Source organism: Rhinoraja longicauda, chromosome 27 (assembly GCF_053455715.1).
Source record: "Rhinoraja longicauda isolate Sanriku21f chromosome 27, sRhiLon1.1, whole genome shotgun sequence".
NCBI lineage: Eukaryota > Metazoa > Chordata > Chondrichthyes > Rajiformes > Arhynchobatidae > Rhinoraja > Rhinoraja longicauda.
In genome coordinates, this window is record NC_135979.1 from 26,296,653 (window position 1) to 26,324,031 (window position 27,379).

A 27,379-nucleotide genomic window follows, 5' to 3' on the forward strand; every position below is an offset into this window, starting at 1 on the left:
CTAAACGTTACACCCTTTAGCATATGTGGATGGCTCAATTATAATCATGTATTGTCTTTCCGCTGTTTGGTTAGTACGCAACAAAAGCTTTCACTGTACCTTGGCATATGTGACAATGTGAAAGTATTGACTGAAAAGTGTTAGCAAGTTACAGACCCCAAGCAACTTTGTTCCGATATGTGCTGCATTTGTCTTGAATCAAATAGTGGTTAAAATTAGGCAGTTTATATAGAGCATCAGAGTTCTACTGTGGTGATGGAGTAAATTAATCATTGATAATGTGTGTGATGAACTCAAAAGGAAGTGTTCAGCTTCTTTAAGAGGTTTAAGAACAACAATACCCCCTTCTAGGTGCTAAATTTATTAAAAAGGGTACATTATTTTCTATGCTACAAGTTATTTCACAATTATTTGTATTTTGTGTTTAGGCTTGACAGGGAAACTAAAAGGTGATGTTCCAACCTTGTCACAGCCAACTATTGAGAGACTTTCCCAGCAAGCAGCAGACCCCATCTCCACACCGTTGGATACGTTGGCTACCAGTACGAACCAAACGGCATTTAGGAATCCCACTGGCATTTTGCAGACACCTCAAGTGCCTGTCCCACCAGTCAAGCAATTTTCAACCCATCAGCAAGAGTTTGTCCAGCCTTCCCCAGCGCCACTACAGCCAACGCAAGGGCTTCCACCTATGTCCAGTAATGGACTCCCATCCTCTTGTAACACAGAATCAATGCCGGCTATGGTACAGACTGTGCCTTTAGCAACCAATGGTGCTAATATAACAATTAATCCATCGCAGAGCACCACTATTCTTCAGCCTAGCATTGTGATGGCAGACCAGAACTTGCAGTGGATCATAAAAGGAACCAACACTGTTCATCAAAATTCCGAGAAAATGGTGAGCATGTGGTTTCATTTTTTTAAAGCTATATTGATATGATGGATTAATCACTCAAAGAATTGATGCAATTACTTTTATCAGTTTGGTCGACTTGGTAAAACATCTGTAATGGAAGATGGTTTAGAAGTTAGTAGATTTAAATTCCATTAGTGGACTTGCAATCTAGACTGGCCCTCCAAAAATGGGCTGTTAAGTACGTTATCCTTTGGATAAGATTAGTTCATTGTGCTTGTTGGAATTCGAGGTTGTGCACCAACAAGCAGTTGAGCCAAATGGCCTTGAGTGAACCAAATATCCTCCTGATTGGTTTAGCTGGTACCTTTGTATATTTTAAATTTCTTATACTTATACTGAAAATTCACCACGGAATTTTCCCCCATTTCCTGGCAAATAGTTGTCAAAACAGAAGCAGAGACACAAAAATCTGCAGATGGTGGAATCTTGAGCAAAACACAAAGTGTTCGAGGAACTCAGCGAATCAGGCAGCACCTGTGAAGGGAATGGACAGGCGACTTTGCGGATCAGGACCCTTCTTTATCCTGACTAGTGGAGAGAGGAAGCTAGAAAAGAGAGGTGGCGGTGGGACGAAGCCTGGTGATAGGTGGGTGCAGGTGAGGGGAGGGGGTGGGGGGTAGGGGAGCTTGATTGGGAGATGATGGAGTAATTGACACAGGCAAGAGGTGGAAAGGAGTCAGATATGGGTGTCAGATATGGAGAGAAGAGGAGGTTGTACCATGACCTCTGGCTAATGAAAGCAAGCATCCTTCGTACCACCTTCTCCATCCTATTTACCTATGCTGCTGCCACTTAAGGGATCTTTGGACATACAATAAGGCCCAATTGTTCCTTGATACTCTGAGGTTGAATTATCCATGGCATTTGTCCTCGACACCCAAAATGGCTTGCATCATACTTGGCAGCATACATTCCTCCGCTATTCCCTTGCCCAATTAATGAGCTGCTCAGTATCGTTCTGGTGCCTAGGACGATCCTTACTTTCATCCCTCAATCACTATTAAAGAAGCACAGGTAACTGGATCACTTATTATTTCCTGTCCAGCACATTGCAGAGGGCCATTAGTGTTACTTAACAACAGCTATCACGAACCAAATATATATTTTCTGGTATATTTTACTAGTCAGACATGGATGCTATATCATTGTTAATTTGAGATCTTTAAACCTGAGAATTATTATTGTCATCTATACTAGACTTTTCCTGTAACTTTATCCTTCCCACAATCCCCCAGTGTAAGTTTATCCTTTCCACAATCCCCCAGTGCTCAACTCTGACAAAATATATTCATAGTTTTTAAAGGAAAAAGCTTCTAAATAATTTCCAGGTAGTAAGATGGCACATAAGATCATGTTGGATCTGTCTGATAAGTGCATGCAGACTTGGCAGGTCACTGTTTCTGTTCAGAAAAATCCTGATTTTAAAGTAGTGTGCTTGCTAGTAGAGAATTGTATGGGAGATAACATAATTGAGGTGGTTTCCAGTTATTAGGTGGACATGGTACAGGGTTTATTGTTTCAAACAAGTTGTGCACTTGGCACTCATAATAACTAAGTTTAGAACTGAAAGTCTAATTGTCCATCCAGCCTTCCTCCAGGATTAAACTCGTGAATGCTTGTTATTTAATCTCCTGCATGGAGTGAAGAACTGTGGGGAAATTCCTCACCCTGAGAAATTCAAACCCTTATAAGCAGCTCGGTAAAATTATATTGGTTGTAATGCAATATTGTTTAGCTCTTGCCAGTTTCAATGCGGAGGAAGGATTTCTGTGACGCCCCCAAGACTGATGCCGTGAAATTGTTGGAGATTGATTTGCACGTTCTCCTGTGATCGGATAGGTTTTCTCCGGGTGCTCCGATTCCTCCCACATTCCAATTATGGATTAATTGGCTGCAGTAAATTGCCCCACAATTTCATGGCATCAGTATTGGAGATGCCATAAATCTCTTAAATTACTTCCCTATAATTTTTCTTCACTTTGTGAAGGACATAAATAATAATGTGTTAGTTACTTTTCACGGAACTTGATAGATGCTGATGGTGAGGGCAAGGAGGAAACAAAAATGTATTCTCATTTCAGGCATGAGGTTTTTTTTAGCTAAAGCTTTAGGGATCAGAGTTTTGAATAGCCCCGTAATCCATGTTACAATAAGTCTGGGGAGAAGCAAGAGTGGAATGCCAGTTAATCGGGGAGAAAAATACAATCTCAAAATGCAATAGCAGACCGAGGCTGTTTAACTCGCTTGCTAGTTGGGGTACAGCCCCAAATTAAGAATGCAACTCCATTGGACTTTGGTTGGGCTGCATTTGGAGTATTGACTGCAGATCTAGCGATGATGGGAAAGATGCAAATGCTTTGGAGAGGGTGCAAAGTAGGTTTACCAAAATGTTGATTGGATTAGAGGGTTTTTATGTTGCTAAAATGCTGCTTTGGATTTGTAGTCGGAGGTTGAGCGAAGACTAGGTTCAACTATATAAAATTAAGAGAGGCATCAATAGGGTAGGCAGTCAGAACCTTTTTCCCAGGGTGAAAATGTCCAATGCTCAAAGGCATGGCTATAAATTGAGAGGGGCAAAGTTTAACGGAGATGTGCGGGGCAAGTTTTTTTTCACAGTGGTGGAGGCCTGGAATGCATTGCCAGCGTTGTGGTGGAGGCAGACACTGTGCTGGCATTGAGAGGCTTTTACAAAGGCACAGGGAAGTGCAGAGAATAGAGGGATATGGATCATGTACAATCAGTTTAACTAGCAATCATGTTCGGCACAAACATTGTGCACCAAAAGGTCCATTCCTGTTCTATGTTCCATTTTGATGCATTCCCTTGAACTTTTGGAGATCTCTGCTCAATCTCATAGGGTCATAGAAGTGTCCAGAAGTGGCCCCTTGTTCACAACATTTACATAATAATTTTTCATTCACCTATAATTTACAGCAGTGCCCCCTTAAATACTGGAACTGACCAAGATTTTAGACTCGTTATGCTCAGAATGCAACCACTTGAAGAGCAGCAGGGATTTCTGGGTATTGATTTTACCCAGATAATTCCCAGTCTCAGTTTGCAGTGTTGCTTGTTGTTTTGTACAAACTCTATTTTCCAAGCTGCATGTCAAAAACTCGTATTATTTCAGTGAGAATAGTCCCTGGTGTTCTTCTTGGTGTTCGCCCGGTCACTGTGTGGGTGTCCTCCACATGTTCCAGTTTCCTCTCACACCCTAAAGATGTGCTGGTTTGTACAGGTGCTCCCCGGCTTACGATGTTTCGACTTGCGATAGTTCGACTTTGCGATGGTGCAAACGGCAGCGACCCGTAGTGAGCCGCCGCGCGCTTCCGGACACGTGAACACGCGTTTTCAATGCATTTCGACTTACAATCCTTTCGGTTTCCCATGGGTTTCTCGGAACAGAACCCCATCGGAAGCTGAGAAGTACCTGTATTGCCCTCTGCAAATTCCCCTGATGTATTTGGAGTGGATGAGAAAGTGGGATAATATAGAACTAGTGATGGGTGATCGACAGAGAGCGTGGACTCAATGGGTGTGAGGACCTGTTTCCATGCTGTATATCTATAAAACTATAGCAGCAATGACCCTTTAAAAGGAATTAAAAGCCTGAAAGACTCTATGGAATTACAAGTGTTCAAGTAAGTGATATACTGTTTATGAATTTGCAATGTGCTTTTTAATATTCACGAGGGACCTCTTGAGGAATGTAAGTAATTACAGACCCTGTGTGTGAAAACCATTTAATTAGCCTCAGGAATACACGATCATCCAGAAAGCATGACCTTGAATTTCTAGCGGATGCCAAAGATGATGAGTGCAAAGTAATCTATCAGAGTCTTTGTCCTGAGTTACTAAATGTTTAATTATTTTATAAAACCAAAATGTTATAAGCGATTTCCAGTTAGTGCTGCTGCCTCACAACTTCAAGGAACTGGGTTCTATCCTAACACCGCCTGTGCCTGTGTGGCATTTTCACATCTCTAGGAGTCCAGGAGCAAATCTATTGATACTGCTCTGGAAACACGACCTTGAGTTTGTGCTTGGGCCTCTGGATGGGGACACTAACTTGCATCCATGTAACTCACAGGCAAGCTTGCTGTCAATACAGCCATGGCTGATACTGTGAAGTACTCTGGTATGTCCTACATTGGTGCAAGCTAAATTATCCTTTCTTTGTTCATCTCCATGGTTCCACTATCATGTTTAGTTTAGTTTTAGTTTAGAGATACAATGGGGAAACAGGCCCCTCGACCCACTGAAGTCTACACCGACCACCGATCCCTGCACACTTACACTGTCCTGCACACACGAGGGACAATTTTACATTTATACCAAGCCAATTGACCTACAAACCTGTACGTCTTTGGAGTGTGGGAGGAAACCGAAGATCTCGGAGGAAACCCACGTGGTCACGGGGAAAACGTACAAACTCCGTTCAGACAGCACCCGAAGTCGGCATCGAACCCGATCCCTGGTGCTGTCAGCGCTGTAAGGCAGCAACTCTACCGCTGCGCCACTGTGCTGCCCCACTTCTACCATTTACTATAAAAAGTAAAGCCAAGATTGACGATTTATTATTTCCATATACGATTGTATTTGATCCATACACTCTCATCCACTAAATGTTTTCATTTTACCTGTGTTTCCAAACTCTCCATTGAACAGAAAATAAATGTTAAAAGTGGGAGCTCTGGTTTTACCATGGAGAAGTCCTATTGCACTGCCAGAGTGAAGGATAAATGTCATGCTGACCCTGTGAATGTTTGCATTGTTTACAACTTGTTAGATAAGTGGCTCCCTCTCCCCTTTCCTCTCCCCCCTTGCCCGGCCACGGGGGGGACTCACCGGCCACCACAACCTCGGATATACCCTGGGATCTTGCTGTGCGCTTTTGGAGTGGGGGAGGGAAGGGTGCTAGACTAATGCAGGGGCTCACGTTGTCAACCTCCTCGTGGTGAGCCCTGTCAACTGACCTCAGTCAGGCGAACGACAACAAACAGAGACAGCAGAAGCAGAAGCAGCTTCATAACTTCTGCTGCCTCAAACGCAAGAAGAAGAAGACTAATGCAGGAGAGGTTTGGACCCGACGGGTCGTCTAGTTATTCATTAAAACAGAATGTTATTTGTAATTAATGCCCATGTTCAACTGTTCATTTTTATAACAGATTTTCTTTCTTTAGTCACAGGGTCCTAAAGTAGAAAAGGTGTTTTTTACCACAGCAATACCAGTCACCAACAATACGGGTAACAGCTTTTAATTATTTTTTCTATATTACAATAAATTTCAAGCATTGGGTAAACTTTTAGATGGATGAATTTGTGAGAATATGAATTACATCAAGGTATCTAAGTTTCTGTTTGTCCAGCCGGGTAAATGTTATGCTACATTAGTTATAAGATCTTATGTAGGATTTATCCTTGAGGTAGAGATTTATTCCCAAACTTTCATAACTATTTGTGTCGGAAGGAACTGCAAATGCTGGTTTACACCTAAGATGGGCACGAAATGCTGGAGTAATTCAGCAGGTCAGGCAGCATTTCTGGAGAAAATCAATAGGTGTCGTGGCTATCCTATTGCTTTCCTATCCTATTGACGTCGCCTATTCCTTTTCTCCAGAGAAGCTGCCTGACCTGCTGAGTTATTCCAGCATTTTGTGTCTATATTTCATAGCTATTTGTTTATTCTTGTGATGTGGTGACAATGTGGTGTGCAGCCACAAAACATTTTATTGACTGGCGTGTGTGGAACAGCTGTATGATGGTATAGCAGCCTAGTGATAATGACACCTACACTTACATGAATACATTGTGGGTTGAAATCTGACCATTGTACTAAAAACAGAAAATGCTGGAAATACTCAGCAATTTGGGCAGCATCTGTAGAAAGAGCAACAGTAAACAGTCCCTGAACAGATTAGGGGGTATTAGCTGCAAGGTGAAGTTGAACAAACTTGGATTGTTTTATCTGGAACGTTGGAGGTTAAGAGGCAACCATCAGAACCTCTATCAAAAGTACATAAAATTATGAAAGACCTGGATGGGATAGACAATGAGAGTTTTTTTCCAGGGAAGAAATGTCAAAGACTAGAGGGCATGGCTTTAATGAGAGAGGGGCAAAGTTTAAAGGAAATTTTGGGGGCAAGTTTTTTTTTTACTGAGCTCGAAACATGGTGCTATTGACGGTGGACCAGCCAGGCTTTTAGGTGTACATGGATATGCAGCGAATGGAGGGATACGGACCACATGCAGGCAAAGGAGATTAGTTTAACTTGGCTTCCTACTGAGCACAGATACTGTGGGCTAAAGGGTCTGTTCCTGTGCTGTGCTAGTCTATGTAAGTCAGTTCTGGGGCCTGTGCCCTATGGTTGCTTAGCCCACACAATAATTGGTGAAGGAACCATAGATTACGTCCTGTGGTTGATATATATTTCCTACTTATGGATGCATGCAAAAACGTAAAGTATGTGAATTCACCATTGACCAATGTGACATATTTCCATCTAACCGAGCCAATTGGTCACATACTGTGTTTATGGGTTGCGTAAACAATTAGCATCATGTTTCAATGATTTATTTATTTGTCTCACTGCAAGCTCAACACATCTTTATATTCTGATGTAAATCTTATCTAGAAAGATGTTTAAGAAACATTTAGACAGGTACATGGATAGGGCAGGTTTCGAGGGATATGGGCCAAATGCAGTCTGGTGGGACTAGTGTAAATGGGGCATGTGGGCAAGTTGGGCCAAAGGACCTGTTTCCTTGCTGCAAAACTGACTCTAGATGGGTAATGGTAAACTACCGTTTTCAAAACTCATGAAAGTGATTTCAATGACTTTGAAATCATTCAAAACTCAAAACTCTAAGGTCCATGTAGAAGGTAGCTTGTGTGATATCAGCAGCTGCCAGGTTTTTATATAAATGTGCCTCTTGTTTCACTTCTCATCACAGGAAGCCCAGTGCAACAGATCGGGCTGAGTGTTCCTGTCATAATCATCAAGCAAGAGGAGTCGTGTCAGTGCCACTGTGCCTGCCGTGATCAGAGCAAAGAAAAAAAAGGCAGCAGCAAGGAAAACCCACCGCGGGAAGCAGACTCTTCGCAGATCCAGGCCGATCAGGAGCAGGTTCGGCCGCAGTCTCAGACTTTTCCTTCCAGCTCCAAGGGAAGCAGTCAGGCAACACAGCCGCCCTTGCAGACTGAACTCATACCGGGTTTGAACAATATGGATTTCACTGCGTTTCTTTCTCTCGACAGTCCGACAACATCCGCAGATTTGTCTGGTATTGAGGCAAGTGACATTCAGACTCTGCTGAGGAAGGTAGAAGAAGAAATAGACTTGAGCAGCAATTTCTCCAAATAATTATGCTCAATAGAGGCTGATTTTCTAATTATTTTTCAAAAAGAAATCCCAGCTTTTATTTATGCAGAATTTAAGACAAAAAAAGTGGGACCCTTTTATGCAGAAGTGCCACTTGCTCTGAGCATTTTTTTTGTGTGAAAATACTTCCAAAAGTGCTTTGTGCAAGTTGAAAAGAGTAACTTCTCAGAGTTTATATTTTCAACAGCCTTGGAACGTTTGTCTGGACTCCAGATTGCATCTGGAGTCTCTCATTTGAAGAAAGGAAGAGATGTGCTAGGAATAAATCCACAGAAAATAAATGGCAAAGAAAAAGTGTGCTGATACAAAGGAAGCCCCTTGGTGTTTGTTCATTGACTTGTATGCAATTTTTTTGTGTTCACCTGAACTGGCTGCAATATAGATGGGCAGACCACAGGGTTAAGACCGGTTGGAGTTATGGTCTGTGAGTTATGGTCACTGGTTCATGTCTGTGAGCGAATATTTCTTCACCAAGAGAAAATCCTGATGGAAGTGGTGAACTAGTATAATGAGAAAAATATGATTTGAGCTTTTGATTTCTGTCACAAGGCTTTTTATAGCCATTGCACAGCTCACTTGGAGCCCCCTGGTGACCAAAGGCAGAGCTGCAGCATGAAAGGACCGAGTGAATCTGCATCCTCTTTAATCTAATCATAGTAAGCCTGTAGCAAATTGTCAGTCCTCTTGTGAAGTTTAATTACCCTAAAATCAAAAAAAGGAGTTTGCGTTAATGCTTTTGTTATGGTTTTCTTGATTACAATTGGTAAGATCTCAATGTATTGTGCTGCAATGTTAAGTAGCTGGATCTGAACCAAAGCATTGAATAAGCTTCTAAGTGTTTAGATTGTTCCCATCTAACTTCTGAAGGACCGAGATGATCAAATGAAACTTGTTACAATTGAGCACTGCAAACTCTACCATAAAGAATTTGCAAAGTCACACTCTACAATAAGGAAGTTGGTTTGTGCTGATGTCACACCGTAGGGTTTGGCTACGCTTTCTATAGCTGTAAGCTTTATTTCCCACAGTGACATTTCCGGAGAAGTAAATATTTGATTTTCGCTCTCCACGCTCAATGCCCTTGTACCTTTGCTTAATTTAATAAGATTTGTTCAAGTAAAATTGTACCCCTGAGATATATCAGAAACACATTGCTTTCTAAACTTGGAACACATGCAGGTTACTATACCAAACAAGATATCCAAATACATTTCAAGATATATTTTAATGTGTTCCTAACATTTATCAGTTGCGAATTGGGTGATTGATAGTTTGCACATTTCTCCCATAAATGTAATGTAAATGGGCATGCATGCATATTGAATAACTGTTTCCAAATAATGCTGGTCAACTGTGTGAAGTTGCTAGCCATGCAGATTCCATTCGTACAGGCATGCAGATGTACAGTAGAGCCCTTTAACATTACCAGTGGAATGTGGGAGCTGAAATCATAGGAATGTAAGAAATATTTCTGTACTATTTGAAGGAGCTCTGACTTGATGCAGAAACTTACCAGTGCTATAAATAGCATTTTAAAACATGTATTTACTTATCAACTGTGAACATTCTCATTGCAATCAATTTAGGATCCCCTCCTTCTCTTTCCATTTGCCACGTTACATTCTGAGATTCAAAACTTCTGGACAAACAAAACTGAAGAGGATAAAGATAAAATGAATAATTCTGCTGCTACTATGACCTCAAAATATCGCCATCAATACACATTTTAAATCGAGTCGTCTCATCTGTGTGAGTTAAAGCATTTGGCTAGCGAAGTTGCTCCATGGCAGATTTGTACAAAGCAACTTGTTTTTCTTTCAAATCTTGTATTCAAACTGAAAGAAAAAGTGTAAATTGAACTCTGGTCCAGTAAGTTAGTAGACTTTAATTTTTCAAAACTCTGATGGCAGAGATCTTTAAGCCCAGGTCAATTAGACCAAATATCTCTCCTGTAACTCCTGGCTAATGCTTGGACAACATTAACTAGTTTTAAGCGTGTGAGTCAGAAAACTGCCTACAGTTATGCAAATAATGCAGTTAACATATGATGTTGGACATGCAAAGATTGTCATGCAGTTGGGGTACTTTTCCAATAACTGCTTGACAACTGTAGGCAAGAAGGTGATTTAAATGAATCTGCCTGTCCTACACGCCACCTGTGAATGTTTGGTTCTGACACTTGATGCAAACGTTTTTGATGTGTTCATTGTGATCCAAGAAAGGAAAACTAAATGTTGTTATAATGCAGCATATTGGAGGGTAAGAAGCCATGAATGTTAAAAATTACTAGAGTGGAATCGCTCAGCGTTGAAAGTAAACGAGCCCTTGGGATCAAAACCTTCCCCCCCCCCACAAAATTAACATTAACATTCAGACTAACAGTCACAATAGAGATGTCACAATTATTTTTTAAAACATTAATAACCTAAAATATAAGAATGTAACTTATAACATTTAAAATCTGTTTATTTTGGATGCTGTCTTAAAGGTTTGGTGTTTCAAATGTCCCAGAAATCATTTGCAAAATAAGTTAATATCTTTTTTGAAAATGATTCTAAAAGAAAATATAAATGTACACTTCAGGACTTCCTCGTAGCATATACGTTGAATTCATTCCTTCATCATGTTTGAAAGCTAGCAATGGGCTTTAGTCTAATAAATATTATAATGGCTATTAATAAAGAACAACTGGGGAAAGTTGAGAACTTAAGTTGGATGGGTGCAGGTTCAAAAAGTTCAAATCAATTACCCTACAGCTCCAAACTATTCTGCTGTGGGGTAAATTTTAAACATTAGAGGATCAGTTCCGTAACAGTAGTATTGGCATTAGAGGCATTCTTGTATCAGCACCAATGCTTTCTCTTCCATGACAAATGTTGGCTGTATTGTAATTTATCGCTTTAGTGCAGCTCTATTGATTGGATCAGGCATTTTCTAGCAGCTTTATTGTTTATTTAGTTTCAAGGTGCAGGTGGTATCACTCAACTACTGCAGCTTCTGAATCATTTCAGTGGCTCCATAAAAATTACGGTTTGCTTCAACTTTTATTTGTACTCTGCAAATATTGACCTGTCCAATAAGTTAAATTAAAAAATAAGAAGAATTAAGTGAAATTCAGTATATAATTTGGAGAAGAGATTTAAACCAATTGCCTAAAATTATTTCTTGGTAAGTTTGTGCAATAGCAGCAATTTTCTTTTTGATGTTACTGAGGTGGACGGTGCAATTAAAATGCAATTAAATGATTGTTTGTATTCAGAGTTTATTCTGGTGTCATTTATAAATACAAATATCAAAATATATTTTGATGGAGTGTTAATTTAGTGTAATTAGCATTGGGAAATGTAAAGCCATACTAATAGATTTTTTAATTTGAGCTAGTTGTAGAGAATATTTGCAGTGCATTTGCTGTAATTTATCAAAATTCAGATTTGGTCTAGGCAACTGGAATAAAATGTCTTTGAATTCCTTACCCACTGCAATTTAATTTGAACATTATTCATTGTAGAACCTGCTGCAATGAGGAAATAATGGTCCTCAGGAGTTTTTAATTCGTTGTCTAAATGATTGGAGGCCAGGAGACAAGGGAGAAACTGAGATGGTGGCTTTGTCTTTCCAAGTGGTAAAGGATTAAAAGTACCGAAGGGGTAACTTCTGAAGCCTATAGCTAGCTTCTCTTTCAATCTTTACTCCTTTCTCGCTCGTTTTCCTTCTCTGCTCCCCCGCCCCCACCCCATCCCCAAAACCACCTAATTTTAGCATAATTAAGATTGCAGTTGGTGGTGATGTGCTGCGGTTTCCTTCCCATTCTATTGGATTCAACCCCAGCACATTGGAGACACTGCTATTGATTAGAAGGAAACTTTGGAATTTGAGCTTGAACTTCCATTGTTATTATCTGATCAGCAACTCCCAGGTAGACTATTTTTTACCTCTACCATTATGTATAAAGTATAGCCAGTGAAAAATTTGTGGCTAATATAAGTTTAGCATGAAGGCTGAGCTGTTATTTGTCTGTATGGTAAGATTTCTTTCAACAATGGCTACTGATGCACCTGGGTATTCCTCAAACGTAATTAATACCAGCTTTGGGCTTCATTACAGTACAAAATGCTCAACTGTCATGAAGTATGTTAACAAAGCAGTCTAGTTACGATCTACACTTTTAATTTGCAGTACAAACTGATGTTATAAAGATGCTTTGGTATTTGGTGAACCAAGGTTGGATTGTAGTTCTTTGAATTTAGAAGATGCATGTTGGCCCACTGAATCCTTGTAGTTGGTTCCATTCAGCAACGTTCCCCTGCTCTTTTAATAAGGCTCTGCAAATATTTTCATTCAAGTTCTCATCCCTTTTGAAAATTCTGATCAACTGACTTTCTATCAGAGTTTGCAGGCAGTTCTGGTGACTTGAAAAAGATATTAAAAGTCTTGACTGGATATATCAGAAATCCTGAAATGTACAATTGACAGAATTCAAATGAATCTTTTGAATAAAGTCACCAATTTGTTGATAACAGCTCTTTCAAAATGGTTTTGGACAGTGCCCATTGTTGACATTGTTTTTGAATCAAACACCTTGGAAGATGTGGAAAATCCAAAGTATTGGAAGTATTTTTTTAAAATTGGGACATGGAAGATTTAAATAATCAGAAGTCGTAATATTTTGTCCTTGTATAAAAGTACATTGAGCTTTGAATGTGGATTGTCAGAATATGTTACAACATTTAAAAGTTGTAAAACTTTAAGTTCTGTACATAAAAATAGGTAAAATTGGTTAATATAACATTTACATTTTAGTTTTAAACCTTTCCAATTTTACCACTTTCACTAATAAATCAGAATTGTTAATTAGGAATACTGTTATAATTTTATTTAAGGCATGCATCTTGATCGAACTATTCAATATCAGCTTAATATAAAATGAGTACAAAAGAAACTCATACTGAACATAGTTAAACTATAGCACATTTGAATCAAATGCAGTTATAGTTTAATGCAATAACTTATATCAGTAAGCATTTCGAAGCATAATGTTTAAGGGTTGTTAAAGCAATTAATTTAATTGTTTACATTAAAAATCTATTTGTGACTAAGATATATTATTTTTCAGTCCATAAATAAGGTCATCATCATCATCAGAGTTTAACATGGTTCCTTGCATCAAGTGGTTGTAATTTTTCCTGCTTAAAACATCAAAGTAATTGGACCAAATTTTTTTTTTTTTGTGCTGTACATGCCTGGATCTCATTCTAATGGGGAAGAGGGTGATCGGTTTCTTATTGTTGATTAAATTTTATTGCCAACCATAAGATTTCCTTAGAGGTGGTATCCAATTGTATCTCTCATTCATTCAAAAATAAATCAAAGCTGTTTAAATTCAATCTCCCTGTGTATCCCCCAACTTCAAATTGTGGGCATTTAAGTTTTTGGGTGCTGTGGTCTTTCATCAAAGGGAAGGGGAATGAGCATGGGTGGAGGGGGGTGGATTGGGTCCCTCTTGTCCACCACCATCCCCTCACCTGTCTATGGATATGTGTGCTGTCTTTCTGGCTGGATAAGAAAGATAATTCTCTAATGTATTAAGGAAGTTAGCAGCCCACCATAAGTTAATGTCCAATTTCAAACAGGATATTAGCCGTCCACAATCTATACCAAGTCTGTTCTTGACAAAATCTTTACACCTTAAACATAACAAATTGTGGATCTCCAGATGCATCTTAGTTTACTAGAGATGGGGGTATTTTAACCCCACAGGTAGAATATTTTCATTTAGAAAGATGAATGAGAAACCTGCTGTTTTGCTGACAAGCAGTGGCAATTGAGTTCATGAGAAGAGTGAAACACATTATAAAGGCCATGCGGTCATATACATTAGAAATAATGTGGCTTTGTAAATTCTCTGTTCAAACAGAATATTTTGAGAAAATTCAGCAATGACCATCTCAAAATAGCCTTTAAAAAAAAAATCAGCCATGAAGGAATTATTGCACTCAACGTTCAGAGAGAGAATTCACTGCCAAACAGTAATATTCAGTGAGAAGCTGCAGTAATATTCAGTGAGAGGCTGCAACCACTTAATAGACAAAAGGTGCAGGAGTAGGCCATTCGGCCCTTCGAGCCACCACCACCATTCAATGTGATCATAGCTGATCATTCTCAATCAGTACCCCGTTCCTGCCTTCTCCCCATACCCCCTGACTCCGCTATCCTTAAGAGCTCTATCTAGCTCTCTCTTGAATGCTACTGCTGTAATGAATCGCCCCAAACTAAAGTGCCAGTGGAAAAGTGATGTTTTGCAAATTTAAAATGACAACTTCAGACACACCCAGAGATTGTTAGTGTTAGTACACCTCTTCCACATCTGTTGATTTATGGCTTGGCATTCTTTATGCACCTTAAGAAGACCTCATTCTTGATGTAATGTGCACTGACATTGTGATGAATGTTGAGTCCATAGTTGTTGCTATGTGTTGAGATTTTCCTTACTCCATCACGTGGTTAGAAACACTGTATATAGCATTATGGTATGCAGCACTGATTCTTTTGCTTTTCAAACCCGAGAGTTCGAATATTTCCAGTTGTGGCTAACATTTCACTTGCTGTTGTGTTATGAATTCAGTCACGTTTTCATGCATCTTGATTCACCAAATGGGCTGTCTTGTGCAGTCACAGTGTTATTGGGTTTGGTTCGTTCTTGTCCAAGTTGTAAACTGCAGCGTTAATCTTTATCATGGAGATAAATAAGACAAAATAATTGTGGGAGGCTGTTAAAAAATAATGTTGAAAATTAATTGAACAACTTCCTATGCCAAAATCCTGTTTCAAACAATGACTGTGTACAGCAAGGTACACACAACCTTTATTATGAGGTTGATGCTGAAAAAATCATTCCGTGCATCTCTACAGATCATCAGTCACAGCATTCTTTATTCCTTCACCCCGACCCCATCCTTCCTTTACTCTCTTGGAGCATCTTTTGCTCTAATTTGAAAGATCTAAAATAGTATTGATAATTAATAGGGCTCTTTTTTGAGTTGCAGTGAAACATTATTCTGTGGCACTGTTTAATTGCTGATAGCAAGTGAATTAAAGTTACATCTACTAATTAGTTTAATCTTTACACACTAGGAAAATGATTAGCATTCCTTGCATCATTTTATTTCCTTTTATGTTGAAGCACTTTAGTTAATTAATTTGCAATTGTGTTGTGCTTTTGCACTCTTTGCTGAGGACTTTTTTTGCAAAATCTTTAAATATTTTGCTTTGATTTGTACATGTTTTTTTGAAATATTGAGATTGTATGAAGAGTAGATTGTCATTTTATATGGTAGTTAATATTTTGAACAAGTACCCATTAATGCTTGCATTAGTGGTTTAATAAGTACTTGGGATGCACTGTAACATGATTACATTCTCAAAGTACTGAACCTTCTTGTACTTGCTCATTCACTATAGCTGTTCTGTCTGCTTTGTTCGAAGCACTGTTGTTTTTTAGGAAGCTTCATACAAACCTGGGAGTCGAACCACTTTGTTTTATGGAATAATCATTTAACTGGATACCTGTTCCAGAAACTGTTTTCCAAATTTTGATTTAGTAAATATGTATTAGTATATTAGTATTCTATTGCACAGAAAGACCTAGTTTCAAATCTGTTTTGATTTTATTACACACTGACACAGCTGGTTAAGTCAATTAAGATTCTCTTGCCTACACCGGTAAACTAACACAGTAAAATGAGATGAAACTTCAATTATAAAGATCTTCAGGTAGACTGAGACAGATGAGCTTTATTACTGAACAGTTTTATAATTTGGAGAGCCACTCTTCTGAGCCCCAGGTACAATTTTATGTGACGAGCGTGTGTGTATGCATAAGTGAATCTGCCCTTAGGTTTCTTTTGCCAACTTGGTTCTTTATTTATAAAACTCTGGGAATGCTCTGCATCCATTAGTTATTGATATCTGTACTCAGTATGCACTGAAATGGCTCTGTATGCTCAGCAGAGGGACCTGAGCCTTCGAAAGCTAGGTTAATGGCATATTAAATATGAAGAATAACTTGCCTTCTTAAAGAACAAATATCACCACCAGTAACCATTTATTAAAAAAATTCCCTACAAAGAAGGAAAATATTTTTTATTTTGCTTTGTGATTTTTGCCTTTGCCTTTGTTGGAAATCCTTTTATGCCCCAGCTCTCAGCTTAAGACACCCCTTCCTGATCCCTGCCTCGAATATTTTTTGTACGTCTATATTTGTAAAATTCTTGGGAGAAAAATGGAGCAACAACGTCATACTGCTTTGCAGGCCCTTAGTTGATGGCCTTATCATTTTGCTCCAGGAGACGTTTCAGTTCTGTTTACCTGATGGGTTTAAACATTTTCTTCCAAAATACTAAGTATTTACCAGGCATGGGTAACAAATGGGTAAAAACATGATGCCAATATCCAGATGTATATTTATTTTGGCAACTTGTTTATTTTCAAAGTTATAAATGACCAATATGGTGATAATAAAGTGAGTCCTTTGCTACAGACCTTGCCATATTTATGCTGCACACAGTATAGGTGTAACTTATTTATCCAGTCACATGCTGATACAGCACAATTGGCTCATGTGTAGATTGTTGCATCGTGGCTGTACATGCAACTTACAATAGCTAAGCACATCACCGGTGTAGCATGTAGATTGGGAACAGAGAAAGGGTCTCTACTGTTGACTTTTTGTAATATTCCACAGGCCTTACATGGTGAAGCCAAGGGTTTGGGGCAGAAATCAATGGAGATGAAGTCATGCAGCACCCACTGTATTAATGGGTCTATTTAAATATGTGGACGGGAGTGTCTTCATTCCTGAATTCTGATGTGAAAAGAGAGAAACGAAATGTTACAGTTGCTTCCAAAGGAAGAGAATGTCTCAAAAACCCAAAGAGTGAAGAATAACAATGGATTTGTATTTTTGAAGAATGTAAATGTAAATAATAAGTTTGCTGAATTGCTTGTTTTTGTACTAAATTAATATTGTACTTCAGTTTGGAATATCTGCTATGTGGAAAATTAACATTTTTGAAATTGAGCAATATGATGCATAAGAGCCTGATTAATAAATACTGACTTATGATCAGGAGGTGTTTTATTGCCAGATCTGAAAATTCTCTTAACCTATAAAATAATGAAGATGTCTTCAGTTTCTAAATTTGTATTCATTATTTTACCTAACCTGAACCTAATGTAAACTGTGGGATGGGTTATAAGTTAGATGAATAATTATGATAATCAATCTATATCTCCCTCAGTATTTAAAGTAAAATTGGCAAGAAGTATTGTGTAAAGGAAATTGTAGATGGCAGAGAGTACATTTGGAGAAAAAGTTGAATCATTTGAGATAATTGTCACCCAGGCATTCTGAATAGGTAATCCATCTTACATTTGTCCATTCTTCCTTTCCTCAGTCAATTAAATTTATCCCATGTTCCCTCAGGCCCAAATTCAACCTGACCAGTTATATTAACCTGCTCACAGTAGTGCTGCTATACAAATGTCACCCACAAGAAAATTGCAGAGAGTTGTGGGCATAGCCCAGTCCATCACCCAACATTTAACTCCATCTACACCACATTGTCTTGGAAAAGCAGCCAACATAAACAAAGAATTGTCCCTGCCCAGTCATCCTCCTTCCCACTCCTGGCAAGCAGAACATACAAAAAAAGCCAGACCCAGGAACAGCTTTTCCCTCTCTGTTATCGGGCTTCTGAACAGTCTTTTCCATAAGCTAGGGTACTGTGCAATTCTCTCTACCCCACTGCGGACATTGGACTTTGTCTATAGAGTCAGTGTGTTATAATGCTGAGAACTATATTCTGCATACTTACCTTCCCCTAGATCATTCAGTTCACAATTATACAATAAATGTCAGTTTTGATTCAACATCCCTTGGTATTGTGTGTATAGTTACACTTTGGAAAGGTTATTCGAACCAACAATTGACCAGGATCTTTTGGATCAATAAAACATCATTAGAGCCATACAGCATGGAAACAGGCCCTTCAGCCCAACTTGCCCTCGCCAACCAAGGTGCCCCATTTACATTAGCCCCCTTCCTGCATTTGGCTTGTATCCCTCTAAAGTTTCCTATCCTTGTACCTGTCCAAATGTCTTTTAAATATTGTTATAGCACCTGCGTCAACTACCCCGTCAACTTGTTCCATATACCCACCATCCCCTGTGTGAAAATTGATTCTCACTATAGAATATTCTAATGTGGGTTAGGAGAGATGGTAGGTTAGTGCTGAATATCATCAAATTACCAGTTAAAAAATCAAAACATGATTTTCATGGCCACCTGGATCTTGAAATGTTATCATGCAGGTAACAATAGCCCTCAATAAAGCTAGTTGTCTCTTTAGATGCCCTCAATCTATAAATAAATCTCACCCCATCCATTTGTAATCCAAAAAGCAGACGTCTATATGTTCAGTAATTACAAATGATACTGGAACAGCCTCTGTAAAGAGTGTAACATTTAAATTTAAAAGACAACAAACTGAAAGCTTGCTTTAAGGTGGCAAGAGAGGGAGGGAGGGTTGTAGCAAATTGAATGTATTTTTTGTTTGAAGGAAGGAGTTTGTCAGTGTGAAAAAGAGTCCCACCCTGATACGTAATCTGTCACTCCCTCCACAGATGCAGCCTGACCTGCTGAGTTCCTCCATTTTGTGTTTTGCTCAAGATTCCATCATCTGTAGTCCTTGTGTCTCTTAGTTTAATGGGAAAGAGCAGTTGAAGCAGTCCATACATTTAGCTTGCCATAGAGTCACTGGTACAGTAGGGAGTCGAGTTGGCAAATGGGCTACTATTACTCCACTTTGGCCGGATATATTGAAACCAGTTGACTGCTCAATACAGCAAGTTGAATATATGTCACCTGTGTTTAGTTCATTGTGAGAGAATCATGGAAATGGGGATGTTGTGTGGCTAAATAGTTTTAAACCATAAGCATTGTAAACAAACATTGGAACATATTCAGTGGGGAGAAAAACCATTAAAAATCACCCTTTACCTTTCAAGATTACATTATTTGTGCGAATAAGGATTACCTAAGCCTCCAACAAAAATGCTGGAAAAACTAAGCAGGCAAGCCAGCATCTGCAGAAAGAGGAAGTCAACATTGCATGCCCTCTACTCTAGTTCTGACAAAGGGTCACAGACCCAAACGATGACTTTGTCTTTTGGCAGATAGTGCCTGACCTGCAGAACTTTTCCAGCATTTACTGTTATTGCTATGCATATTGTTTCACATTTCCAGCATAGAGTCATGGAGGCTACCAAATTGACACCTAGAATTGAGCACCCGTTCACACTAGCTCTGTGTTATTGTACTTTCTCTACACATTAAAGCCAATTTTTCACAGAGCAATTAACCTACAATCCCACACATCTTTGGGATGTGGAAGAAAACAGGAGCACCTGGAAGAAACTTATGAGGTCACAGGGAGAACATGCAAACTCCACACAGAGAGCACCCGAGATCAGGATCAAATCTGGATCTCTGGCGCTATGAGGCAGCAGCTCTAATTGCTCCAACTCTGATACCTTCGCGTCTCTTCCAAACAGATATTCTGCAATTAACAAGCAGATTAATAATTTGTAAGAAGAAACTACAGATGCTGGTTTAAACTAAAGATAGACGCAAAAGTTGGAGTAACTCAGTGGGACAGGTAGCATCTCTGGAGAGAAGGAATGGGTGACATTTTGGGTCAAGACCCATCTTCAGACTGGTTAGGGATAAGGGAAATGAGAGATATAGACGGTGATGTGGAGAGATAAAGGACAATGAATGAAAGATATGCAAAAAAGTAACAATAAAGGAAGCAGGCCATTGTTAGCTGTTTGTAGGGTGAAAATGAGAAGCTAGTGCAACTTGGGTGGGGGAGGGATAGAGAGAGGGGGAATGCCAGGGCTACCTGAAGTGAGAGAAATCAATATTCATACCACTGGGCTGTAAGCTGCCCATGTGAAATTTGAGATGCCATTCCCCCAATTTGCCTTTAGCCTCACTGACAATGGGGGAGACCTAGAACAGAAAGATCTGTGTAGGAATGGGAAAGAGAATTAAAGTGTCCAGCAACCGGGAGATCAGATAGGGCTGAGCGAAGGTGTTTCGCAAAACGATCGCCCAGTCTGCGTTTGGTCTTGCACTAGCTTCTCAGTTTCACCCTACAAACAGCTAACAATGGCATGTTTCCTTCATCATTACTTTTTTGCATATCATTCATTGTTTTTATCTCTCCACATCAGTGATATCTCTTATTTCCTTTATTCCTAACCAGTCTGATAAAGGGTCTCGACCTGAAACGTCACCCATTCCTTCTCTCCAGAGATGCTGCCCGTCCCGCTGAGTTACTCCAGCTTTGTGTCTATAAGCAGATTAATAAAACATTTATAGTTTAATAAAACAAATCGTTAATGGGACAAGAGAACCTATTTCCATAATTTGTGGAACTTGCTAAGCCATCAAGTTACTGAGAAGCAAGAATGTTGATGTCAAAAAACAGGGAGGAAAGAACTGCAGATACTGGAAATCTAAAGTAAAATAGGCTAGAAACATCCAGCAGATCAGGCAAGATTTGTGGAGAAATAAAATGTAGTCAATGTTACAGAATTGTCATCAAAACAAGGGAAATTTAGAAAAGAAGCATGTTTTAGGTTACAGAGAAGGGAGAGGTTTGGGCAAATTAAAGGGAATATCTTAAATAGGATGGAGACTGAGATACAAATTACTGTGATGCTGGCTGAGAGGATAGTGAGCGCTTGGTAATTGCAGATTATCTGTTTGGAAGAGAAGTAAATGGAAAGGTGTGAATATGGACAGAGGAGAGAGAATAACCACAGGACTGAAATATGGACCAAAAGTTACTGGAAATTGGAAAATAAAATTCTGGGAATACTCAGCAGATCAGGTAGCATCAATGGAGAGTTGACAAACTGATTTTTTTTCAATCAAAACTGCCAATTGTGATACAAACTGCAAAGTTACTGAGAAGGGAATTGTTGAATTCAATGTTTCCAGAGCACCAAAATATTCCTAGTCAAAAGAAATTTTGTTTATGTTGGGTCAGGAACCTTCTTCAGACGTTTGTGGTAAATTGTTCTTAGCGTTTAAAATTGATTAAATGTTTTGTTAATCAAACTTCTATTGCAGATGTTGAAAGATACAAATAAATCATACATAGAAAATAGGTGCAGAAGTGGGCCATTTGGCCCTTCAAGAATCAATATGATCATGGCTGATCATCCAAAATCAGTACCCCATTCATGGTTTCTCCCCATATCCCTCGATTCCGTTAGCCCCAAGATCTATATCTAACACACTCTTGAATACATCATTAGTTAGGTTAGAGGTAATATAATTAATTCACTTGACCTAGCAGCATAAGGCAAGATTGTCAAGGCAGTAATTTTCTTTGTTGTTTAGTTTAAAGATCACGTGGAAACAGGCCCTTCGGCCCACCAACTCATTAGATTCGGCTTGTGGTCGTTGTTATTCTGTTGAATTGTAGATCTCCATTTATATTATTGCAATGTATTACAGTAAAATGGATGGGCAGTGTTTGTGGGTAAAAGAGATTGTCTTACAAATCAAACATCAAAATCATGCTATAAATGTAGACAACTTTATTCGTTCATAAATACGCTTAATATTTCATTATTTCCCATGTATAAATGATTCATAGACCAAGTTTAAAAGTAATTACTCAATTTTTTTTTCCTAGTTTAAATTACAGGCAAGTTGAGTTGAAACAGAGGCAGTGCAGCAAACTTCACCAGGATCCTCAGTCACCTGGTTGGTAGCTTGATCAGTGTCTTGTTGTTCCTCACACTCATCTAAGTAAGGCTGTTGGAATTTAAAAAAAGGTTGATTCAGTATTCCTGTAAAGAAAGCTGCAACTAACAATAAACATCTTTTCCTGCCTTTAACATTTACGGTAAGCAATGTTGTTTGTGAAGCATTTGAAAAACTTCCAAATTGACACTTGTCTGAGGAAGACAAGTTGCATGGACCATCAATCACCTGTTCGCACTAGTTCTATGTTATCCCACTTTCATGTTCACTCCCTGCATATTAAGGGCAATCCACAGAGGTCAATCAGGCTTCATTGTTTGTGAAGCATTTGGGCTCATTCAGCATACAACGCATAAACCATTTACAAAAGATGAGGAAGTAATTGGCTCGAGATGCAGATTAGAGAGCACAATAAACAAGGAGCTGCAGATGCCAGTTTACAAAAAATGAATAGTCTGACCTGACTTTTTCCAGCTTTCTCACCCCCCATTACAATCAGTCTAAAGAAAATTCCTGACCAGAAACGTTGCCATGTTCTCCAGAGACGCTGCCTGACCCGCTGAGTTACTTCAGCACCATTTCTTTTTAACTATTAGAGTGATAAACGTGCATTCATTCAACAAAAAGTCAACCTTTTCAGTCCCATCCAATGAGTATGAAATATTCACTGCACATGGCCATTGAAACTGATAAGCAATCACTTATATTAATATTTGTTCAATGATGCTCAATTAAACAATGAAACATACAGCCTTTAGTAACTTTAACATGCAGGAACAAGAATAAACAGCTATTAAAAAGACGTAGTTTAAAATTCTGCAGGAAATATTATCTGTGAGATAATACTTCGTGCAGAAACTCTAATCCCTAAACCCGCTTCCTTATTGAGAGTTGCTTTTATATTGGTTATTTTCTGTAATGCAAAGTTTCTTCAAAATGCAAATATTGCATAGAAAAATGAACTATTTGTGCTTGTTTACATAATCTTTCAGCAGGAAGTCTAAACCTTTCCTTGTACAGACACTTGTCTGAGGAAGACAAGTTGCGTGGACCATCAATCACCTGTTCGAACTGGTGCTATGTTATCCCACTTTCATGTTCACTCCCTGCATATTAAGGGCAATCCACAGAGGTCAATCATCTCAAACTGCTTTGGGACATGGGAGAAAACCGGAGCAGCCAGAGGAAATGAATGTGATCACAGGGAGAATGTGCAAACTCCAGAGACAGCACCCGACGCCAGGGTCAAACTCAGGTTTCCGGCACCGTGAGGCAGCAGTTCCACCAAGTTGTGACCTGTGAAGCACTGCACAAATTTGGAACATTGAGGGTGTGATAGATGCTATGCGAATGCAAATAGTTTCACCTTCATCTGGCGGTGGCAAGGGGAGACCAGGTTTGCGCCCTAAACCCTGTCACACGCGGAACAAGTCAAGCAGCAATGGGACAGGGCAGCAGTCACTGGTCACTCACCTCATTCACACTGGGGAGTTTCTCCTCCAGAAGCTCCAGCATTCGGTTGCAGTAACTGATGTTGCACAACAAGACCTGCTGGCGAGCCTCGATGTATTCCAGCAGTGGGTGGAACATGGGCAGAGTGGACTCAACCTGCGGCAAACAGCAAACAGACTGTCACTGGCAAGAGTCAGAGCCATTGAGCCCAGGAACAGGCCCTTCAGCCCACAGAGTTGTGTTAACCATCCTTGTTTACACTAATCCTGCCCTAACCCATGTTCATCTCCCCACATTATAGAAACATAGAAAATAGGTGCAGGAGTAGGCCATTCGGCCCTTCGAGTCTGCACCGCCATTCAATGTGATCATGGCTGATCATCCAGCTCAGTAACCTGTACCTGCCTTTTCTCCATACCCCCTGATCCCTTTAGCCACAAGGGCCACATCTAACTCCCTCTTAAATATAGCCAATGAACTGGCCTCAACTACCTTCTGTGGCAGAGAATTCCACAGACTCGCCACTCTGTGTGAAGAAATGTTTTCTCATCTCGGTCCTAAAAGACTTCCCCCTTATCCTTAAGCTGTGACCCCTGATTCTGGACTTCCCCAACATCGGGAACAATCTTCCCGCATCTAGCCTCTCCAACCCCTTAAGAATTTTATATGTTTCTATAAGATCCCCCCTCAGTCTTCTAAATTCCAGCGAGTACAAGCCTAGTCTATCCAGTCTTTCTTCATATGAAAGTCCTGCCATCCCAGGGCATCATTATCATCATCTTCCCCTGAATTCCACCATTTACCCACATGAGGGATAATTTACCTACCAACCCTCACTTCCTTGGGACTTCCTTGGGAGCGTCATTAACAACAGAGGTGCCCACATTCCCTTTCTCTCTTTGCCAGATTTATTGTGTTCTACACCGAGCAGGAGGTAGAAGAAACATAGACTCCACAGCCAGAAATAGAATAAACATTGAACAGGACCATAGAACAGTACAGCATAGCAAAAGGGCCTTTTTGTGCAAAAACATGATGCTAAGTTAAACTGCTCTCATCCAAATGCTCACGATCCATATCCCTCTATTCCCAGCACTTCCATGTGCCTATCATATCTGCCTCCACCACAACTCCTGGCAATGCATTCCAGGGCCCAACCACTCTCTGTACAAAACAAAAGTTGCACTGCACATCTCCATTGAACTTTATCTCTCTTACCTTATAGTGATGCCCTCTCGTGTTGGCCATTCCCACCTTGGGAAAGAGGTGCTTACTGTATAGCCCTTATCTGCACTTCTCAATTTTATATACTTCTATCAAGATCCCTTCAATCTTCAACGTTCCAGAGAAAACAAACCAAGTCTACCCAACCTCTCTCCCTGTAGCTGAAGCCCTCTAATCCAGGCAGCATTCTGGTAAACCTCCTCTGCACCCTTTCCAAAGCCGCCGCATCCTTCCTGCAATGGGGCGACCAGAACTGCACACAATACTCCAAATACAGCCTAACCAGAGTCCTGCATTGAGACTTCAAAAAGGTGGTGATCTTTGTAAATGAATTATCTGACAGTTCCATCACATACCTCTTGATTAACATCAATCGCTGGTGGTGGGATGGAGTCAGGATTCATTTCAGTGCCGACTTGAGCAATCTGCGTTAGAGAACAAGATGGACTGTCCCCCATTTCTTCCGCCATTGTTAACGTACAATAGAATATTCCAACTGTAAGAGAGACACCAAGCAGGCAGATTAATCTTGAAGTACCACTGATGCATTGAGGCAGCTACAAACCTGTAGGGAAAAGCCAGAGCAGCCACTCTTGGACTAAGAGACATTCACCCAAAGATACAGTTTCATTCACACAACTCAGAACGACATATGGTCAACAGGATCCAACTGTTTACTCCATTGACTTGATAAACATACCAAACAACACAAAGGAAGCCTTCAGCAATCTTCCCGTTGTGAAGTTTAAGAGACTTTTGAATAGGCATAAGGATATGCAGGGAATGAATCATGCACAGGCAGAGGAGATTAGTTTAACTTGGCATTGTGCTCAGCACGGACACTGCAAGCCGAAGAACCTGTTCCTGTGCTGTACTGTTCTATGTTCTACGTTCTATGGTCCTCACCAGTTTCTTCAACGTCAATTTTCATTTATAATTATATTTATAATTTAGATTTATAATTTAAAAATTAGGTACAAATATTGATTATCTTTTAGGAATCACAAGGGTGGGAGCCATGGACAGTAACAAGTTTAAATGTTTAACACCAACTATGTTTTGACCAAAAACCGAACTGCTGGAGGAACTCAGCGGGCAAAGGCAGCAACTGTGATCACCCCTCCACAGATGTTGCCCGACTTACTGAGTTCTTCTAGCAGTTTTAGTTTAGTGATACAGCACGGAAACAGATCCTTTGGCCCACCAACTCCCCGCCGACCAGCAATCACCACATATTAAGACTATGCCACACACAAAGGGACAATTTACACATACACCAAGCCAATCAACCTACATACCTGTAAATCTTTGGAGCGTGGGTGGAAACCTAAGATCTTGGAGAAAACCCAGTCACATGGAGAATGTACAAACCCCATACAGACAGCACCCATAGTTGGGATCAAACCCGGGTCTCTGGCGCTGCAAGGCAGCAACTCTACCTCTGCACCACCCAGTTTGATTTTTACTCAAGATTTCAGCATCTGCAATTCCTTGTCTCTCAACAAATTTTTTGTCCTTGGATTCAACCAGACTACCAACCTGGTTACAACAACTTCAATGTAATATAGATGAGACTACAATTTGCTTAACCTTGTCTAAATAGTAACTGCCACAAAAACAGTTACATATCAACTTTGGATGGAAAGATTCAGCAGATTTAAAAGGTTTTCAGTTGAAAATCGGACCTATGTTTCGCAATTATCCAGTTAGTTAATGTCCTTTATAGCTCAGTGTCTTTGTCTTAAATTTTACTTCATTAAAAGCCAGTATTGAGATTAAATTTATATTTTAAACTTTTCCCTTATCTAATACATATTTATAAAAAGTTCTACTAATTCAAATAATCCAGATATTTCCAATTATCTCAGTCACAACCTACTTTCACAAAATACTAAGCATATATTAGTTCACCAAAGCAGACTCACCTGGTGAAAAATAAAATGTCTCCTTATTCTTAGCTAAATTTCTCCAAGAATGAATACAGGAAACCTATTTTATACATTATAGAAATCTCTGTAGGTGAAGTAATTTCACAAAACTGAATGTTAGAAATTCAAGGAACCTTCAAACTATTATCTTAAGTGCAAATCAGTAAAAACAAATAGCTATTTTGCATTGTGGAACAAGAGATTGAAACAGACAGTACCTGCAGAAAGCCTGTATCAACCACTCCTCTCTGCACTAATAAGCCCATGATTAAAGTCTTGCTCACCTGTGTAACTCAGGTGGGCTGCGGTCTAGAACCAGGAGTAACAGTCAATTTTGATTCACTTTCTACAGAAGGAAAAACTGACCACCACAATTTAACCCCTCTCAATAAAATAAATAAAAGTATACACACAATATATGATTAATTATTGTGTTTTTCAGTGAGGAATTTAAGAGGTGATTATTTCAACTGTAATTGAACTTCTCAGCAATAGAAAATAAAGAAAACCCTATGTACAAATGTTGGTGACCTTTAAAATTCTAAATTTACAGCATAATATTATTTTCTCCAATTCATTCCATGTATATAATGTCTCCAAAAAACACTATATTCTCCATTTGATATAAATCTGT

At 39.4% G+C, this 27,379-nt stretch overlaps 2 protein-coding genes across 4 annotated transcripts in view; one reads left to right on the plus strand and one right to left on the minus strand.

Moving 5' to 3' along the window:
* mtf1 (metal-regulatory transcription factor 1) overlaps positions 1-17,396 on the plus strand; it is a 60,411-nt gene extending 43,015 nt beyond the window's left edge. For 2 of the 3 annotated variants that reach the window (XM_078422912.1, XM_078422911.1), the window contains 3 exons: positions 429-901; positions 6,103-6,166; positions 7,874-17,396. In XM_078422912.1, coding sequence (XP_078279038.1) covers positions 429-901; positions 6,103-6,166; positions 7,874-8,283 — 947 coding nt within the window. In that variant the 3' untranslated portion in view covers positions 8,284-17,396. The remainder of the gene's footprint in view (positions 1-428; positions 902-6,102; positions 6,167-7,873) is intronic. The other variant, XM_078422915.1, reaches the window with a different exon arrangement.
* Positions 17,397-21,997: 4,601 nt separating this feature from the next.
* Positions 21,998-26,140, minus strand: LOC144606672 (uncharacterized). The gene is made up of 4 exons (XM_078422974.1): positions 26,116-26,140; positions 25,174-25,313; positions 23,615-23,749; positions 21,998-22,192 (listed from the first exon to the last, which is right to left on the minus strand). Exons 2-4 carry the CDS (start codon positions 25,285-25,287, stop codon positions 22,067-22,069), a joined length of 375 nt encoding a protein of 124 aa, XP_078279100.1. The 5' UTR covers positions 25,288-25,313; positions 26,116-26,140; the 3' UTR covers positions 21,998-22,066.
* Positions 26,141-27,379: the final 1,239 nt, after the last annotated feature.

Coding starts and splice junctions, on each gene's coding strand:
- LOC144606672 (XM_078422974.1), bottom strand. CDS start 25,287: ATGGCGGAAGAAATGGGGGACAGTCCATCTTGTTCTCTAACGCAGATT. Junction 23,750..25,173: donor CGATTGATGTTAATCAAGAG/GTATGTGATGGA, acceptor TGTTTGCCGCAG/GTTGAGTCCACTCTGCCCAT. Junction 22,193..23,614: donor AACTCCCCAGTGTGAATGAG/GTGAGTGACCAG, acceptor AAATTCCAACAG/CCTTACTTAGATGAGTGTGA.